This window comes from Anopheles gambiae, chromosome 3 (genome assembly GCF_943734735.2).
Source record: "Anopheles gambiae chromosome 3, idAnoGambNW_F1_1, whole genome shotgun sequence".
Classification (NCBI taxonomy): Eukaryota; Metazoa; Arthropoda; class Insecta; order Diptera; family Culicidae; genus Anopheles; species Anopheles gambiae.
Window position 1 is genome coordinate 63,991,445 of NC_064602.1, and position 21,120 is coordinate 64,012,564.

The 21,120-nt window shown below is 39.1% G+C and overlaps 2 protein-coding genes across 20 annotated transcripts in view; both read right to left on the bottom strand.

Moving 5' to 3' along the window:
* LOC1275271 (hemicentin-2) overlaps nt 1-12,433 on the bottom strand; it is a 221,352-nt gene extending 208,919 nt beyond the window's left edge. For 5 of the 19 annotated variants that reach the window (XM_061659570.1, XM_061659574.1, XM_061659567.1 and 2 more), the window contains exons 1-2: nt 11,541-11,730; nt 6,800-7,384 (exon numbers count right to left, since the gene is read on the bottom strand). Coding sequence is in view for 1 of the 19 variants with exons in the window: in XM_061659564.1 (XP_061515548.1) it covers nt 7,339-7,384; nt 11,082-11,125 (90 nt within the window). In the remaining 18 variants the exon portion in view is untranslated. Of the gene's footprint in view, nt 1-6,799; nt 7,385-11,081; nt 11,145-11,536; nt 11,733-12,329 lie in introns of those variants that run through there. The other 14 variants (XM_061659564.1, XM_061659576.1, XM_061659577.1 and 11 more) reach the window with 14 other exon arrangements.
* Nucleotides 12,434-19,284: 6,851 nt separating this feature from the next.
* On the bottom strand, nt 19,285-20,798 carry LOC1275280 (basement membrane-specific heparan sulfate proteoglycan core protein). Its single transcript, XM_314518.4, has 3 exons — nt 20,638-20,798; nt 20,124-20,572; nt 19,285-20,044 (listed from the first exon to the last, which is right to left on the bottom strand). Exons 1-3 carry the CDS (start codon nt 20,711-20,713, stop codon nt 19,412-19,414), a joined length of 1,158 nt encoding a protein of 385 aa, XP_314518.4. The 5' UTR covers nt 20,714-20,798; the 3' UTR covers nt 19,285-19,411.
* Nucleotides 20,799-21,120: the final 322 nt, after the last annotated feature.

Below are 21,120 nucleotides of genomic sequence, written 5' to 3' on the forward strand. Positions count from 1 at the left end.
TGTATCGTATGGCTAATCGAAGCGGATAGTCTCCAACGGATAGGTTTTGTAATCCTTACTAAAGCATCAGCCCTAAAAGGAGGGAAAAAATATTGTACATAAAAAAATATTGTTGATAAAAAATGCTCACATGGTCCCACAGAATAGCTGTATGACCTTTTTCATTTTTCTGTTCATCCAATTTGATCATCGCCATTAAACGCAGATTGGTCGTCTTTCATCAGAAAACGAACAATCACACATGTTCTGTTTTTCACTTTGGTGCGACTTTTTTATGTACATAACTGATTTTTATCACCACAACGAATTCCAACCTACGCAATAATCCATCAACTCAGAAGAAGAGGAAAACCAAATCGGCAAAATCAAGGAAAATGGATAGTTAACAGCAAAACTAGAGCTGAGGGGAACAGAAATGAAGAATCAAATACAAATCCATAACCAGTACAAACTAGACCACACATTGTTGCAAAGAAACATAAACTGATTAGAAAGATAAATGAACTTATCGATTTGCTCTCGATAAAGTAAAGCAAAGATTATTGAATATACTCTTAGTTTCTTTTCCACGTGATTGTACTACATCCTAACATCTTTCTACGCTACTTAAAGCTTGATACAAAATTAGTCTTTAAACCAGGCGTGCTTAAGAAAATCTTCAGTATTGCAACAGTCATTATAGGTTACGGTTGATCCTAGTTCGAAACCTATCACAACATCAAACGCACTCGCCAAGTTCCAACACGTGAACTTGTGTGTCGTTTTCATAATCATATTACCGCTTCAAGAGGTAATTAATATACCACCTTCACGACAAGCACAGCCCACCTGACGACAGTCCAGGTTCATCGCTGGTATGCGTCATTAGTTGGCGGTACGTTCTATCCTTAGCCCCCAGGACTGCCGTCAGGTATTGTGTTCGTCGCTTCAAGCGTTATGTTGCTCTACACGCACACACACAGTTGCTCGTAAATTTAGTCGCTTAAATGCGTATAGCTAGCTACAAACCAAAGCTACCAGCATGAAATAGCATCAACACTAACCGCTAGTACCCGCTCAGCACGCGTACAATAGGTGCATTTATAAATTTTCCCTACCCATCGAAACGGCTCTTCCACTACCGCCATAATAGTTCACATAAGTTTACCGAATAGCGTCGCCTCGAAATGCAAATCGAAATCCAAAACAGTAAGAAGCCATGAGTTCGATGCAAATCGCGACCGGTGCGCGATGCAAACCGGGTTTGCCTGGGTTGGAAAATTATTGAACTCGGTTCTCATTCGCACCGTAACGCACTGGTGTCCGCAGCAAAACGCAACGCTAGCTGCATTCACTTCCGGGCGAAGTGGTGCTAGCCTAGCGTGTATTTTAACAGTGCAAATGTGCATTGTGGACCGAAAGAAAAGAGGATGGAGAGGGAGAGCAGGATGAAATAGGCCACCAAAGCCATCTACGGTCATGGCCGGTTTGCTCGACCGCTAACTTATGGTGATCGGTATCAAAACGGCGTCCGAGGATGGCGATTTTAACGTTTTTCGATGACTATGAAGTGACCCTCTACGCACCAGTGCAGCTTGGTTGAAAATAGGGCACTAATTTATGACCAGCAAAGTGGGCGAAGGAACAGCGTTTATGGTGCAAATATTGAAGAGAGACCGGGCGTAAAAGCTTTTTTTTCGCCCTGTATGGCATAATGGGTCAGGTTTTTTGGTACACAATTAAACAAGAGGCTACCTCTGGTGCGCTGTACTGCAGGAGATTTAAATTTTTCAGATTCATACACTTTGCATGCAAAAAAATTAAACAGGTTTAAATTGAACTATTAAATTTATTCTACTAAATATGGTCATTTGAATTCAATTCTAAATTATCGGCGTAAAAGAAGACTAACAAGAGGTTAATTAAACAGCAATTCATATTAAATACAATGAAACAACACAGTTGATACCCTTAATGATAGTTGCACAGATCATCATATTGTATTACAAAGCAGTATAAGAACCATTCACAACAATCAGTCCTATCAGTCCTAGTTCTATGACTTCATAATATAAACAAAAGACTTTCAAACGATTTATTATAATTTCCCAATAATACCATTGTAAATCAAATTCTACAGAAATGGGATTCCTAGGCAAAATTTGTTATATATAATGTCAGGAACTGAACAAAGCACTTGAAACAACATTGTAACGTTGTGAAAAAACTGTAAAATTGTGTACGTGGTATGTAACAAAAATATGAACTCTTTTTTGCGATTAATATCGCTTGGTTAATACCAACCAACCTTACCTTACCTTACCTTACCCTTTAAAAAGTTTTCTTACACTCCTTAGGCTATGCATCTATGCGACAGTAACGAAACGTAACTGGTAGAATGACCCATACTTGTTACAATGAAATGTAAAAAAAAGTTAAACTCTAAGTTCTGCTTAGTTTTTTTTTTGTCGTTGGAAGAAAACTTAAACCAAACGTTCACAATGGGTGCAGTTTTCCCTTGGGCATTGAAAACGCGCACAGTAAGTAACATTTCTCAACCACAAGATAAACAAACTGAAACTGCTTGCTCGTTTCATAATTCTGATTTGTTCATTTTTTTTTGGATTTGATGTCTTTATGGTTTCTAATGAGAACATTCGTTTACCATAAAATTCTATTCTTTAGTCGTTTAACGAATTAATTACAGCTAGACCAATGCACAATACTTATACATTATTGCTTATTATATAAGTTTCATGATTTATTTTCAGTTCGTATTATTGCGCTTTTTTATTGAAGTCGTTTACTTTTGGCTATTTAAATGTAATGTTCGTCAAATTGCGAGCATTATTCGCACCAACTCTCTCAAATGCACCTTTCGCTCAAGATTGCGCTCTCCCCTGAAACAGTCTTGTTATGCGTACTTACTGATTCATGAAACATCATCGTTTGAACATTATCGAAAACGTACGCCGACTACTCGGTGCCAATCCTTACGTGGCACTCCAATGCATCGTTACCACCTCATCTAAACAAGACTCATTTCCAATTGGATCGATTCAACCCAACGGGGATCCAACCCATCGCAATCAGTACACAAAGAAAACAAAACTAATGAGCTGGAAGATACTGAAACGACCACATCCAAGAAGGGGAAACATTTCCACAACTTTTCGACGCTGTCTGGAGGGTACGGAATTCTGCAGTTGCTTCTAGCCCACTTCTAGCATCCTACCTTTAAGCGTGTGGTGCTCATACCCTTTAGTTTGATATCGTGGTAGAATGGTAAGTATGCATCAACAAGATTTTGTCCACAACATCTCACCTAGTCCTTTATTTTGGGGAGAGAATCTCGATGTAGCTAGAGCAAGCGCAACAATTTGGTGCTTCTTTTTTGTTTTTGATACCAATTGCCAAAGGCTCGATGTCTCATCTATCCATCCATTGCTTCTACTCAATAACGTAGGTCTTCTAATCAATAGTATTCAACCACTACCGGAAATATACACATCTTGTTACACTATTTCGCTTACATGGACGTTTTATCATATGCTGGGATTACGATACGCCTTGGTTTATCTAGTAACTAAAGTAACCCTACATGGTAGGAACCCAAGGCGTTTTCTGCCACTTGTTTGTGTTTGTCGAACTTTTTCGGTTTGCTCACATTATGTTAAGTATCATCGTCATTCTACACACGTTCTACGTACTATGAGTAACATAAGTGGTAATTGGCGTAATCAAAACATGGTAACTTGTAAGCCGTTTCCTATTTTTCCAAAACTCTACCAGCACAGCATGCGACCACGTTGATTTGTTGATTTAAATAGTGGATGTTATCCATGTATTCACTCTAAAGAACTAATTTTTTTCGTTCTTAAGCGATCTTTTAAACTGTTAAGTTCAAAAGGCATACAGTAAAAAAACATTAAAAAGATTATCTGATAACTATTGTTGCCCTGTCCAGACGACTCTGAACTGATACTATTTGAATCCTGCAGACAGCCAGTTGATCAAATTCCCTCAAAACACATCCTGTTGACATGTTCATTTAGCATCAATAGCAACAAGGAAGGGACCGTATAATCATGCTGGAAAGGTTAATCTTCCGAATATACTTGTTCAATACTTCGACCGTGCGAGTTAAATCGACCACATCTACCTGACGGACAGCAACCGAAATCAGATATCACACTGGCACTCACCTCCTTCAAGCACAGCTACAAACTTAGTTCTCCCTAAGGATGCTGTCAGAAACGGCTTAAGAAAAAAAATGTATACATCGTGTTTTTCTATTTTTTGGGAAAATTTATTCCCTCTCCAAAAATGTTTTTTTCCTTATTTCCAGAAAATCTATACAAGCTTTTCCGTGCGTATGTTCACCTTGAAGCGTAGCTATGCAGGATATTAAGATTCAGCATGGACCAAATCGAAACCTCTATTATATGATCCACACCTATCGCACACATACATCCCCTCACTCACGCATAGGGGATCTTTTTTGGTTTGAAGTACGGTGGCTTCTTTCCGCATGGAGCGTTCTGAAGGACTACTGGACCGTTGATTTGTTCTTCTCATCTGGCATGAAGATACTGCTCGAAGAAAAGTGAACGGTAAACACCCTAAAGGACCATCTTCTTCCGATTTAGAAATAAGGATAAACCGAATGCGGATGAATCTTAAATAGAAATGTTTGGATCGTGTTGTTTTTTTTTCACCTAAATGCGACTGTATGCGGAATCTCGAACACTAAGAATGGTATCGCAAGACAGATGAAATATTGAAAGGTGCCTAAAGCGGACAACACATGTACACCCTTGCGAGGTGATTGATTGGACCGTTCTCCTCCTCCATCGGTAGTGGCACGGTATTATCCTAACATTTCGAACATGATAAAACATCGCTTCCAGTCAACTGGGACGACATCGTTTCGGAGTTTCGTGTACTATGGTCAAGCGTCTTTGAAAAAATGACTTCAGCTACCTTCAAACATCGTTCTGGCCGTGTTTTGATAAGTCCCAATAATACACTGCTATATCTAGTTCCTTCATATTCGGATCATTCGGGTCAGGGCGATCTGAGGCAGACTTAATCATTACTGTTATGGTTTCACCACTACCGACCACCGCACAGCCCTATCAATGGTGTGCGTGTGACCAGAATGAATGAGGGCAAGTTTTGGAGCTGATTTCCTTTTTGCACCCTGCTATGCATTCTTGATGGCAACGATTTAGATTGGAAGATACTCTCGTTGTGTACAAATTTACTAGAATCTATTTGCTATTCTTTGTTTTTGTGGGAATTACTGGAACCAAAACAATACTAATACAAAATATATTGTTAAGTAACATTGTTATTTCTAATTCACCTTATTTCCATATTCTAGTAATCTTGAATGTGTGATAAAAATAAATTTTAATTTTTTTTGAATATTTTACTGTATTACATTCAACTATGGCCTCAGAAACAATTATTCATATCATGAAGTGTATTAGTTCGTATAGAGCCGCAAGCAAACATATGTTTCATATATTGTATGAACTGTGATATTTTTGTTACTTTTACTATACACATATACACATACCATACTCCGAGCTTATTACAAATGAACTAACACTTTGCCCTTTTTGTATTGTATATCATTTATCAAACAAACAAAAATTTAGTTGATTTCGCTAAAATTCTATAATGCTTTATGGATGACTTATAATTCTGTCGGCATTATTTTCTTATAGTTTCTACTTGCAATCATATTCTTAAATGTTTACAGTCAATTAGTCAATCTGCTATCAATAAGTCACTGATTGTCAAAACATTTAATGCGACAGGCAAGTCTTGGCCGGCGACGGTCAAAGAATATACTGAAACTGTCGTAGGCATTATATAAGGGTCCCTAGCATTGCAAGCCAATACAAAAATAATGCCATTATTTTAATATAAAGAAAAATATCAAATACTGTTATGAATCAAATTACGCACAGCTTCAAATACCGGACATTCATGCTGTTTTTGTTTAATTTCTTTATATTTTGACTTTAACTTTTGACTTTTAATTGCCATGATGTACTAGAATCAAACAGACCCCTAGCAGGCTTTGATGCCACAGTAAATAATTATTTTGGCGTCCACGTGCGAATTATTTATCAACTTGGAAACAACAGCGTTTTATGATGTTCTGCTCTGAATTTCATTAAAACACGTATTTAATTCTGTCTGGAAAACTAAGATACATTTTTTCTTGTTTTTAATTCTGGACAGCCGAAGTAAATTGTGGTTCATTGCATAAATTTCTTTTTAAACAGTGATAATAACAAAAAACAACGAAATTTGAAGATGTCTGTGACAAATACGTTGATGGCCGTACGAGAAAACCGTTTATTCGCGTAGCAAATCTAGGGTTCTATTCATATACCAGTATAAGAGACAAAGAGCACTGAAACCCAATTGTATGAAAGACCGTCGTTCTCTCGGCCTAGGAGGACACCGATATCCAGAATCCAAGTAAAAAACTAAAAAAGGTGTAATGTGAGTGTAAATTTAAAGATTATAAAAGGAATTTTGAAGCTGTATGCAATATTGATCAAATCGTCGGTAATTTAATTTAATTTAAGCTCGAAACTGTCCGAAATATGAATTAAAATATCATTGCAGTTTTATGATATTTTGCAATATTTCGAGTTGTAAATACAGATGATTGACTGATTTAAATTGAATTAGTAAGAAAATATTAAATGCCAAAAAGTGTCCGTAATTCAAAGCAGTAAGGTAAAACTAAAATAAATAAATAAAAAATAGCAGAGAAGAAAGCAAACTCTCTTACCTTGCGGATGTACTTTGTCAAGGATGCAGTGCCCACTCAATGCAATATACTCCGGATCAATTTATGTACGCTCCGAACACCAACTCACAACGCTTCGCGTATTCTCACTAGTACATTTTGTGCCAGCGGCTAGGGCATGGCAAGTTTTCCCCGTTTGGCATTGTTGCAACCACTTCAAACCACCATCCGGCAAACAGAATGCGGAATACCTCCTCTCACAGCGCCAAACAACGCTCACAAGAACAATAAACTGGTCAACAAAACAATCAACAAACTCTCTCACACGTACACACGCTGCCACACACACACACACACTACACAACGCTGGGTATTCGATATGGCACGAACGACTGAATGCCAAGTTGCACAATTTTGCACAATTTCTATTTATTTTCCAATTGCTCCGTTCTCCGTTTGGCCGAGAAAACTGGATACAGAAATCAATATTTTTCACATTTCACTGCCAACAACAACAGCCACACACTGGGGTACTTGGTTGGTACTTTATTTTCCATTCCGACCCATTTGTCGATGCCTACTCGATAGATGATGGTTTTATTTTCACACTGGTTTGTTTCTTGCCACCTAACACAAGGACGGGAAAAACGGAATAAAGTTTTACAATGTTGCAACATTATTTCAATCATCGAAGCGTTTCATAGCTTTCGACACAATCGATCGATTAGAGGGGATGAAATGATCGACTTCCCGCTACCTCCCGCTGTGTGCATTAGTTAATACTAATGTATGTTCCAGGATAAGTTTTTGCCAGTCACGTGGTCAATGGCATAATAAAAAAAGAAGAAAATAATTAATCATAACAGCAAAAATAGACTTTTTGCTTGTTTTACGTCTCGAAACAATGCCAGCAAAGTCCAAAGGAATATTAAAAAAAACTTCAACACGCTTACACCACCCCACCGGGGAACTAATTCCGTGTAGCCTCTTCCGCTGACAGATTGCCGTGAGAACGATGATTAATACACGCCACGAAACTGATCCCGGGTAATGGGGGAGGAAGTGGGGGGGGGGGGTTAAAATTTCGTTGCACAACGACCTCACGATAGCTAACAGGGGACTATAAATAATTCAAAACCATTTACTCGCCATTCGGGGTGCTTTGGCCTGGCGCAACGCTGCGAAAACGTTGAACATCTCCACCGTGTTTCGTCCTTTCAGGAATTCCGTGTTATACGACGAGATTTATAATCCCACACCGGGTACATCCGGTTGGTAGTATGTGTGTCCAGGTCTCTTCCCCGGTGACCAACGCGTCACAAACGACCCTAGGCTACCTTTAATTATTTTATCTTCCACGAAACAGTACCGCACATCGCGTTCTGCGGTAGCACCAGATGGAAAAAACTGCATTCCGTACGGGTGTAAATCCTCACGTGTAACAAGCAGTACATATGAGATACCATGTTCGAGAGTCGTCTGGCAAAAGTTCCCTCACAAAGCTTAGTAGCTGAGAGCTGCAATAATAGATTTCAAAACATCTTGTGGCCGAATTTACTTTGCATTTACTGACAATCCCCACTGATAGGCAACGTCAATCCTCCAGCGGCACCATCTTGCAATCTAAAATTGTACCAAGCGAAGGGCTTCCTTTTTGTTTGATTTTAATTATCGGACCATCGTCACCGTAGCACGTCCAACTGATGGTCTCTAAAAAGCGGATATCCACTCTGCCGGTCCGACGGCTTGAACACATTTATATACATCAAGAATTGAATCAGGACATCCGCAAATCAACATCCGACATCAAACAACCTTCCCCGGAAAACACTTTCAGCAGGGTTTGTGTCGTTGTACTGTAACCATCAAGCATCATCAACACCACCACGCTGTGAGCTGTCCGTGGGAAATCGAAGCGAGGGAATAATATTTGAATCTCTCGCCCCACACAAGAGAACCAAACGAAGAAGCTACAGAGCAACGCGAACAACCAAGGTACCCGTAGCAGTCTCAAATGGAGTGCATGTTAGGAATTAATTCTCTGCCACCATCGAGAAACGCAGAGACGTGAAGTCAAGTGATAAGAGATTACTTCAGAAATACTGCTAGGGAAACACAATCGTCGGTAGGCCTTTTCCCTGCAGCCCCAATCCGTCCCATCCGATTTGATGGCACTTGTGTCTCACGCAAACGGTGGTGCAGTGAGCAAGACATGGGATTAAGGGACACACACTTGAGCTTGGCTGACAAATTTTCCAAGCACGTTCTGGTGAGTGAAAGTCGTCACACATTTACACGCCTCCTAGTCACGCTAGTCTTGCGGTTGGTAGTTGATTCTGCGAGATGTACGTAATACACACGGATGCGAACGGTGTGGCTCTGGAGAATGGAACGATGATTGATGTAAAGATTCGTGGTAGTTCGACCAAGTGGAGCAAAAGGGATAAATATGCTTATTTTTTGCATAAAATAACGCACAGCCTCAACTATATTTCAAACGACCAAAGTCAGCCCAATGCTAATGGCATTCTACGTACTAGTCTTCAAGGAAAAAAAACACTTACTTTACGATGGAAAACATCTCTCGACTGTCTACTTTTTAGGAGCTTCTAAAATTGTGGCCTTTCCTTCATATGGACACTTTTTATCTACCACCCGCAGCTGCTTCCACGGAAAGGTTCAATATGTTTCATACTTTCTCCGCTTTCACAACGCAACGGAAAGTTGAGTGGTGTGTATAAAAAATCAAACCTCACAGTTCAGTTTGCATTTTCCGTTTCCGGTACAAAAAAAAAACTCGAAGACGCTTCTGTACCAAACACGTCGAGGAAAGCTTTCTCCAAAAGGTGATGATGATGAAAATGGGATTAACTTTGGTATCTGCTTTTGCCCTCGCATGAGCTGGGGAGTTTTTTCTCCCTCTTTCCTCTTAAGCTGACCGAAACTCAAAGCCGGATTGTACACAATGAATAAGAAACACCGAACCCTGCTCCACTACTTCCTGCCTGAGCCGTCCCCAGTTTTGTCGCCAGAAGTGTGTGTGTGGCTTGTGCTAAAGGGCCAAACAAACTTATGACATAAAAAGGAAACACGGTCGCTAACAGAAAACTGTAACCGTCAGCTGGTGACGGAAGGCTAAGGTGAAGAAGAAAAAAACACACACCAACTCCAACCAACTCCATAACACATCCACAAAAAGGCATTAAACCTTTGCGTGAAATAGTTCTTTCTGCTTCACATTGTTTAATATCCCGCAGACGCCACCATCCAGTCCGGGATGGTTTGCAACTTTTTTAACGTTTTGTTGTTGTTGCATGTGTGTGTGTTATATTCCTTTGGAACTGGGACTTCTCTTTTACAGCTTCCACACTGTGACGAACGGGTTGCCTGTCGAGTTGAACTGTGAGACGAATGATGATTTTTATCGCATCTGTTTGCTACAAACATTGATCGTTGTTGCCACGTGCACATTTTCTTCTACTGGTCGGTTATAATTTTGGCTTTTTTCTATCATTTTTGTGAAGTTTTCTTTTTTTTCTTCTTTTACACACACACGCACGTATTCATCAAAGTATTTCACATAAACTGGCGAACGGAAACAGTCTCACATATGTGTGGTCCATTCACATCCGCCAGCAAATTATCGTCATATTCTTCGCTTTTTGTTGGTGCTGTTCTATCCTTCGTGTGTGAACAACGGAAGTGCGTCGTCACCTAAATCCTGTTAAAGACACCGTACACGATGACCGCAACTGTTGGGCAATGTAAGACAGCATGGCTCGTTTTCTTTGCTCCTGTGCCATCACAGTTATATCTTGTGTGCGACGTAACATTTGCTTCGGATTGATGGTTTTCTTTTCTTTTCATTTTTCTTTTTTTTTGCGAAGGTCACCAAACGAAACCGAAACTCGTTCACAAACGATCCACCGCAGATAACGCACAGAACAAAACGGCGACGGAAAAGCCTCATTTCCGCTTCCGTGAGCACCCTCCGGTGCTGCTGTTTTGTTTTAGAGCGACGGATTAACCTTTGCACACATACAGGTATTTATTTTTGTTTCTTCTACTTTCTTCTGCTTTGTTCTATTCCGAGCTGAATTCGTTTTGTTTCTGCTTACTTCACTTAGCAGCTAGAGCAAAAAGTATCGACGCATTAAAGAAAACAATTTAACTTTTTTGTTTACAAAAGTTTTCTCCGAGCTAGATAATTCCAAGAATGCCACAGTTGTTTGTTAAGCTTTTTACAGTTTTTTCTTCTTCTGTTTAGTCGTTTCTTCTCTTATATACAACAACAAACACTGCATTACCAACACAAGCAGCTTACCGTTTTGACAAAAGGCGTTTCACAAACAAACAAAAGTTCCACATTTTGCTAGTAAACAACTAAAAAAACGCATGTCATTTTCTATTAATATTGCACGCACACACAACACGAAAAACTTTCATCTCAGCACCGGCTTTACGACCGCAGGTTTCGCCGAAATCCTTCTACTCCCCATTTTATTCGGTAATAATTTGCCGTTTTGCGAAAGAAAATAATCCTACGTCATGGGCGCACGTGGAGCAACTCTCCACAAAACCGACTCGCCCACGGAGTGGACACCCGTTTTAGGTGCGGTTTTTGGCAACCTTCACGAACACACTTTGCAATGCTCCGATTGCTTTGGGAAAATCCTTAAGTTGATCGAAAACTCATATCTAATCGTCAATTGATTAGAAGATTATTGTACTACACTTAACATATTTATTAGACGTAATCACACAATTGTAATCGCTTACTCACAGCTTCGAAACACTCTGATTCACTGGGAAAAGGCGATTTATTTTACGCTCTTAAAACATGCACGCAACGCGATACGCAAACGAACGGCACTACCGTGGGTCGAGCCTTCCTGCTGAACGGACACGCACACTCCACGAACGGGTACGAACTTCTAACTACCCATCGGGAGCCGCAACCGATCCATTAAAACCGTCGTGCCTTTTGCTTCTGCTCGCTCTCTGTCTTTCGGTTTGTCCCACGCCAGACAAAGCCGAAGCCCCGTGTCCCTGGTGAAGGTTCTCTCCAAAAAAACCGAACCAAAAATCTCTCCCGCAGCCCAGAATTGTGTGAGCTTTTTAACAGCCGAACGTACGAACGTGAAAGCTTTTGCTCGAGTCGTATCAGCATCACCAGAAACACGAGTGACGATTCAGTTGAGCAAAGCTTATTAGGGGAAAAATGGACAACAACCAATGTGGCAAGCTACTGGGAGAAAATTCTAGTACTTCGCCGGGTTTTTGCCTGACGTCAAAAAAGGTTCCAATGAGAGAGCTGTCCTGTTTCCCCTTTTCATGGGTTGTGAGAATTGAGCAAAGAGAGAAGTTGCTAGGTTTCACTCACTGGTCCAAGGGGCCACCTGCTCTGCTATAACCTTTGGTTGTATTTGCCAATAACAATCCCTGACACATCTTAAAAACACAATGATTTACTTCGCATGATACGACTCTTAAGGCACTGTATAATTGTAGCTTCAAATGTACTAATAGAATTAGCCGTCCAACGCGCACAATATCTTCAAACAAAACCCACATTACACTTATTTTGATACAATTTTTTCACGCATCACTGCACCTGTGAAAGTACACGCACCCTATCTCATCGACGTTCCGTACACACATGCAGCTTGTCCTGCATCACTGAAATCTAGTGCCTATTCTCTCCCAATTTCATCTCAGCTTGTTCTATCTCCTTTAGTGTAACGCTCTCTGCTTTATCCCGTTGCCCAGCCATGTTATACTGTTGTTTTGATTAGGAAGCAACAATATAACAGTTTGAAAATGCGTTTTTGTCATCTTACATTATTCGTTAGATGCGATTTGTTTGTTTTTTGTTTCTTTTACGTAAATCTATAAAATACCAGAGAATTGTATGAAACAAATCCTTTTTTGCTATTTTACCATGTATCTACTTCTTTTGGAATAATGTAACAAGTTAATGATTCATTTTTGTTTATTATGCTTTTTTCTTCTTTTAAACACTTGTCTGAACGTCATTTTTGTTTGAATTACTTTGTATCCCATTGCTGGTAAATTCCACGTCACAAAAATGCAGTTTGTATAAGCGGCAGATTCATTTTACCCAATATTGTTAGTTTTCTGTTAGTTAGTTTTCTGTTCCATACTGTTGTTTACCTGTAGTTCAAGATTAGAAAGTATTTTAAAGGATGCGCAATCTAGCAGAAATAAAAAGTTTTTGGATAATATTGTCTATTTTTTAACCCATTTTGATTATTTTATTTTATGTTGAAAGTCCACAACATATTCACGTTTCCCACTCTTCAAATGAGTATCCAAGTATTGTTTGTATCTAACCATCTAAATGTGAACCCTTTTGGTCACTAGAAGATGCAACAAGCTGCTTTATTTACGCAGAAGGTATGGCTTTCGAAACTTAAAAGCTTTGTTTGTATATGCTTTTGAAACTTATTCATGTAACCAGATAGTCAGTTCTTATTCATTTTATTAGGTCGTTCGAGTTGACGACTGTACCACGGGGCCACCCAAGTATGTACTGTTATTACTTGCAGACGAGTATATGCTAGCTATATTCTTGGATTAATATCCTTATTCCATGCCCTGTAAATAGGCAAACGTATGCTTGTTATTTCAGTTTAAATCTTCAAGATTTCATCTAAAATATTCCTGAATATTTTATTTTATTTTTCTGCTTCAAACATCTTTTTCATTATCGTTAACAAAAAAATGTAAAATAATTCATTTTGATATAGTTTCCTATCTTGATTGTCTAACTAAAGACTAACAAAATTGTTTGTCAAAATTAATAAAAATCTTTAATTAACACTTAAAGAACATAACACAAGAATTACAAGAAAGCAGTGATAAGGAAAGATACATGATTAGGAAAGTAGAATGAAGAAAGGTTTTGACAAACTATATTTTTTCAACCTGAAATGAAAGCCTAGAATGAAACTAGTATATAAGTTAAGTATACAATTGCATAATAAGGGATTGCATGATTTGATATTTTGTTATAGAATTAATTCACGGAACGGAAATTCCAAATGCTTAGTTGGTTTTACTCTCACATGTAAGCGGAAATGATTTGGCAAAAGTCTTCCACAAGCATGATTTTTCATCGTTATATGCACAGGTGTTTGACCGTTCTTAGAATCATTAGAGCCTGGCTCGTGCATGTGGATTATTCTGGGAAAAGTTTCTTAAAATTTCACGAAACAAAACGCAGCATATGCAAATGGCGGAAATGGCGGTGCTTATTCGACGGAAATGAAATATTCTAAATTGCTTACAGTTGCTTCCTTTCTCCTTTTCGATTTCGCATTCGTTTAGCTTCGTTATTTTGGCCGATACTTGGAACGGCTGGCTGGAGAAAAATTTGCAAGGAAATTCAAATTAAGTCACCTCAGTCGCGAACTTTAAACAACGCCAACCGGCAACGTTCGCCGCATATTCACCAATTCACGCGCTTGTTGCAATCGGGTGCAGGTTGCGAACCAACATCACCACTTCGGCAAACAGTGTACTCAAAGCGTCCGTTAGCTGCTGTGCACCGTCGAAGGTGTAAGATGGGCATGGTCTAAAGGGTGCAGCAACCGGTGAACACGAAAATATCGGAAATTATGTAACCAACCAGCACACACACAATGTTTGAGGCCGAATGTTTATTTATGAATCCTCGCCAACATGAATATGCATCGGAGCGGTTCACATGTACTCTGCTCCCCCAGAAGGGAATAACACGCGCGAAACAAGGAATCCGGGAAAACGAATCTGGCCCATCCCCCTACGTTCCAATCGAACGCTGACCGAAAACGAATCCATGTTCAGCGGCCGTCTGCTAATGTTTTGTTTGCATTCGATTCGCGGTATTGTTGTGCGATGGAATTCCATTCCATGCTCTCACCGCCCCCTTTTAAGCCCCCCTTATTACTTCCACAGTCGGCAGTAGTGCTGGCAAATCGACTGGCAAGTATTGGAAATCTTTACAACAAGAAGAGAGAGAGAGAGAGAGAGAGAGAGTGTGTGAGGAAAAGAGAAAAGTACCGGGACAAAGTAATCGAAAGGGAAAAACCACGTAAAATGAAACGGAAGCATCGCGATCTGTATGCACGCTCGCTACAAATCACTTCATTAGTAATGTGACTACTTCCGAGTCTCGAGCCATGATGCTTGAGTAGATGTGTTGCTCTACTTTGCCAATTACGGTGTGTGCGTGTGTCTGTTTGGGGAAGTGGGTGGTGGGTCAAGAGTACCGTTTCAATTCCTACCATCCGGCTCAGGAAACGCTACTGGACCGCTGAGTTTGTAGTTATTTTTAAACCTTTCAATCTTAATTATTGGTATTTTAGTGGAACTAGAATTGTTAGAATTACCAAGGGCTGAAGGTGACTATTTATAAGAACGTACTCTATGAATATGGAGGAGCAAATTCACTGTATTGATTATTTTAAACGAGATGCAATCTACAGATCTATCCATTATAATTCAATACATTTGAATATGGCTACTCGTTGATTATACTACACCTATTATAAAAACCTTAATCTTTTATTTACTGAGTATGCTAATACGCACGTTCATAAACAGCAACTGAGTATTTTAAGTGGGTCGCGTTTACAACAGGTAATGTGTAATGTCTGAACCTTGCGATAAAGCGGTAAAAACGTTAGCCTCAATCATTTAGTATGATTTGGATTGCTCTGCATACGTTCTACAGTTCCTATGCATACGGTGCGAAGCTGTATGGAGAAGGTGAAATGTGGACTCCACACCGTAATACATGCAACTAAACATGTGCCATTAGTTCCAAAATTATGAAATTTTATTTGAGCAAATGTAAACTTCATTTAATACAATGATTATTTGTTATACTTGAAATTTTTGGTCAACGTCATGTCACAAATTTCTATTAAACTAAACTATTAACCACGGACAATAAATATTAATCTGTACTTTAAAAATACATTCAAATAATTTTAAGATTATTATTAAAAACGATTATTATATGAGAAATCAAATAAGAAATCGCAAGCATTGAACGAAGCATTAGATTTTTGATGTTTGAAATATTTGGCGGGAATACTGGTAAAACGGTTTCCATAAAATCAGGAAGTTAAGACTTTTCACCAGTTAACATTATTTTATTATCAGTTTACTGTTGATTTGAGAAAACTCTTTTAAAATAATAATGCCTGAATTTCTATTTCTGAACTGTGATATAGAATTATTTTCTAATGCATGCTTCCTACCACCATGAACATACATCAACACCTCATTAAAAACGTGTAAAAACGCCTTGAATTAATATATTAGATCATTAGTTTTACATGCCGTGGCGACACATTCCTATTTAAGCATCCCATACACATACATATCGTTGCGGGATTTCCAACAGATAACACATCATGCCATTTTGCTTTAAGCGGGCTATAACCAGTTCCACGAATACGTACACCACTTACATCCAATCTGGATGCAGTTCTCCGATGACAAGAACGCAAGATACTCCGTCATTCACACATTATGCACAATAAATGTACCGCTTCAATGCACTGCTATATCCACAAATGGTATGGAAAAGTAAACACTTCCTTTGCACGACAAAAGGAACGAGGATCGTCATTATCAGTGTCACTCTTCGCACTCTTAAATAAGAAGACACCCAGCGGTGTATGCGTTGGGGGATGAAGTGGCTCACGAAGCTCTAAGTATACAGACGCGCGTGAAAGGATATAGATTACTGCGGTACTTCTGAGTGGAGCAATTTTCCATCCCAGCGGGGAAGTAAAAACGAAGCACGACTCACTGAATGTAATGTTGATTTGATGGAGAATGGTTTGCAAATTGTACTACTTGCTGCACAAAGCAAATCATGACTGCGTACAACGCCAGACATTTGAATCTCTTTCAGGGGCTTTCAGGGGCTAAATTGGGGAGGCACAGTTTAAGAGCTTTTTTTAAACCCGTCCAAGTTAATCATAGCTTGATTAGTAGCCCACTTGTAGGTAGAACGTTAGGCCACCAATGTGTTCTCAATTTAAGGCACTTCTCATTACTTACGCTGCATTTCTAACATTTGTTATTTGTTATTGTAACATGGATATTGCAGAGCTGATGGAAGAGCCGGTGATACAATTGTTTCAGTTTTTTTTGTTAAATTAACTTTATCTATTTCTAACCAAAAATAACTTCAAATTTTGTGCATCACTGATGTATTTGAAAAAAAAAATGATTGGAAGAATTCGTTAGGCAGCAGTTCAAATGTGTAATGAGCTAATGTAAATATTTCCTCTTGTAATTCATGTGTGTTCTCATAAGATACAACTTTTAAATTATAAAATTGTTAAATGAATTGTTAAAGGTTCTAGAACCTGTTTCATTATTTTATTTATTATTCAACAATACCAATCCCGGGCATAATGTTTAAAACTGGACAAATGAAATTGAATAACATATTAAAACATTGTTTAATCTTACTATTTCGGATAATGTTTTTTTCCCGTTTCGGTGTAAGTTTTTCTAGAGTTTTATATTTACCGGGTGTTATTTCTCTTATTGCACAATAAGAAGATAGTTTATTTCACGGAATCAACTTATACTTATAAACTAATCGATCGTGCCCGAAACCTCCGAACTCAACGAATGATCTTCGCGTTTTGTTAAACACGAATCAACTGACAGGGCTTCCGCGCCTAAGCCTGAACAAACATATGTTTTAGTAAAAATTGTCCAAAAGGTCGTATTCTTCTTTCTTTCTTCGTTGGCTCAACAACCGATGTAGGTCAAGGCCTGCCTGTACCCACTTGTGGGCTTGGCTTTCAGTGACTAAATGATTTCCCCCCATAGCAGGATAGTCAGTCCTACGTATGGCGGCACGGTCTATTTGGGGATTGAACTCATGACGGGCATGTTGTTAAGTCGTACGAGTTAACGACTGTACTACGAGACCGGCTAGGTCGTATAGGTTGCCCATAATCCAGCCCAGAACAAAACTATACATTTTTCTGTCTCATGTCCGTCCCTACAGAATAAAAGAACACAGTTTCACTGGTACCAACGTGATTCCATGACACTACTTTCTAATGCAGAAGAACCTAATGTATGTGGCAATGCCCTATTACATCCTTTATTTTTGTCAACTATGTTTAAAACAGTCACTAAAGATTCCTTTTTTCATGACGCATTGTTTGAGCAATCTTTTAATTGTGTAATTTATTTGTTTATAAAGTGTTAATAATTATTAACAACCGATTCGCACAGAAGGTGTTGTTCCCTGTAATTGCTGACAGAGGGCGACGCGGTAAATGCTTAGTGTGGACAACGTCCAACACTGATCGGGCCGAGTACTCCCGAAGGCTCACGATCGGGGCTACGGGAGAGAAGAAAGTCCACTCTTTCGCCTTAGCCCGAGACAAATGACGGATTTTTTAGCATCTCTCAATAAAATTCTAACTTACAGATAGCTTAAAAAACGCTTGTTTTTATTAATAATAATTTATTGCGGGCGAAAGAAAGAGTGCTGTTGTTAATTTCTCAAAACAGGGGAAAAATAGGAATATAGAATATGGTGAAGCCCTATATTTAATGCGTTTCGAATAGTAAAAGCTGTTTTTGATATGTATTTTTACAAACAATTTAAATAACCGTATGACCGTTTGGCTCCGAGTTCCTATGCTTATCGCTGTTCAACAGACATTTCCAATTGTATAGTTAGGTCCTACTATCCTTTGCAAGGTTAATTGAGGAATGTAACTAGGCATCAGGATTTGGTACTTGGGAATGCACGCATGCATCCAACAAGAGATGTTTGTTTGACTGCGACCGCCAGTTCAGGTGTAAGCGATTACAGCGACCTCTACACTAGATGACTAGATCAAGTGAAGTAAGACCTGTTGGAGATCCGGTGTCTACATGCATAGGAAACTGCCAGGGACCGAGCATACTGGAAAATTATTGTTAACTGAGTCATTACCATTTCAACGTGCTCTATTTCTAACACCTCCAATCTGATAGAAACACAAAGGTGTTTCTATCGTTGAAGTAGGATCAATTCTATATGAGCAAGTTTAGTTTAGTAAAGTCTCGTTAAATGATCGAATAACAGCAAACGTGAAAATGTTTTCTGATGACATCTCACAAAATAATCTTCAAATATATGTAGACCAACTAAAGCGAAATACAACGAATGCATACTATAACGCAACAATAAAAACAAACAATCAAAAACAACGTCCTCATAAAGGCTTAATTTGTGCTAAGGAAATGGAAGGGGAGGGAAATAAATGTTTATTATTTTCAATATTGTTTGTAACTTTAGAGTAAATAGTCAAAGAATGCAGTATCCTTTTGATATGCATTACCCACCATTTTAATAAAGTCAATCTTCATATTTTGCCAACAAAAATCACATTGAAGAATATAATGTATATTTACTTCAAACATTATGAAAGATAAGAGAGAGACAAGTATGGAAATATGTAATTTCACTAATAAACTGAACAGTTCAATTGAGCGATCGACCCGAGGAGGCTGCCTTAGCAATAATCGTTTTATAAAGCCTTTATTAAATTTTAAACACGCGAATGTTTGATGGGTTCCATTCTTATTTTACAGCATAATTAATGTTGTGCTCGATCAATTCTGTCGATAGATTTTTTTGTGCAGTTCCCAAAGCTCGGGAATGCTTAGGCAAATCCCCTCCGGACTGATTGAGTCGTACGTTCGAAGGTATCCTTTCTCACACCGCTCACAGGACAATCCACCGTAGCCTGGATGACAGTCACACTCCTCGACAGTAGTCACTGTACCCAACCCTTCATCATACGATGAAGCCATATCAATGGAAAGTATATTTTCCTCGCTGCGCGTCCGGTACCTTCCACGGATGTAAACCGAGTGGATGTTGCTTAGAGTAGACATAAAGATGAACTTAGTCAGCTCATCACCTGAATCTCGATCACTTAGCTCATCAATCGCTGGTAAGAGTTTCCAGTTCGACTCCTTCAGAAGCACCTGCACTTGTCGCTGATCGTGTGATGTTGGCAGAAAATATCCAACCGCTCGATGCATGTTTCGCTTGTCGACCATGACCACACACGGTTTGCTGCGATCAGTATAGCATTCTTCAGTAACAGGAAAACGCATATAGCCTCCGTAAGCTGTGATCAGGTTACCAAGCAAAACTGATAACGGAATACGGATATATTTGGCACCGGATGATTCACCGCCCAGCCTTACTGCAGTCAAGTTTGACAGATCGTATGTTTTCTACATGATAAAAAGTAAATAAAATCAGGAGCTCTGTAAATAACCCTAACATAGCTTGACATTTTTGATGTAGCCTTACTCTCATTCGGTACAGATCAAGGGCCATCCGACAACGTTCGGTCACTCCCGAACAGAAACAATCGTTCTCTACACGATTTTTTCGTTCAAAAAATGGTGGTGGCTCATCTTGTACCTTTGCTATGCGTTCCTTCGGCAGATCCCGTTCAACAGCTCTCGTGACTTGCACATTAGCGGAGAATATCAAACGCGCCTGACTATGCCGACTACCATCTCCTCCCCATAGATCATATCGTCCAGCATCTTCACGTTTTACCGAGGGACAAACCAGCTCACCATAGCTGGGAATGCAACGCGACTTTGAAACCGGCCGACCATTGAAGTACCATACTGGATTGCACAAGGGTCGATGTCCGTAGTCATGCACCTTGAGTTTGAGTTTTTTCCCCTCCGCTATCACCACATCAAACGTTGGAGTTGTTTCGTATTCCAACGAGACATCTTCGGAATCTGAAGAGAACAAAACACTATTACTTCGCAGTAATATTTGAATCAAGCAAAATTAAGTCTCTTGCCGTTGCAATTTACTAAAATACACAATGGGAAAAGGAGTCCCACAACAGCCAAAAGTTTCACACAATCATTCCACATAGTAGAGCTGAATCTGCTACTGCACTATTCTGCGTATAATGACTTACTGATCATATCGACACAACGCAACAGATTACAAGCTGCATTTACAATTGCAGATGCAGGAGCCATATGTAACCACCCTTACAAAGTAACAACAAGCTGATAAGGATGTGTTTTGCGTTTCTGGTTGATTGCACTTGGTTTGTACCATAGTGAAGGGAGAGTTGAGTTAATTTGTTGCGATACTTGTAAATATATGATTCATTGGCTAATCGCTTCATTAATTTCATTCATATTATAGAGTAAAATATCAGTATTTCAAGTGACGGTTTTCCTGTTTTAAAATAGACCACGGTAATGTGTTACATGAGTAATGATCTTTACCTCTAAGGAAACACTTGTTTTCAAATAGCTGAATATGGGGC

Coding starts and splice junctions, on each gene's coding strand:
- LOC1275280 (XM_314518.4), bottom strand. CDS start 20,713: ATGTGGAATGATTGTGTGAAACTTTTGGCTGTTGTGGGACTCCTTTTC. Junction 20,573..20,637: donor TATTTTAGTAAATTGCAACG/GCAAGAGACTTA, acceptor TGTTCTCTTCAG/ATTCCGAAGATGTCTCGTTG. Junction 20,045..20,123: donor TTGATCTGTACCGAATGAGA/GTAAGGCTACAT, acceptor TTTATCATGTAG/AAAACATACGATCTGTCAAA.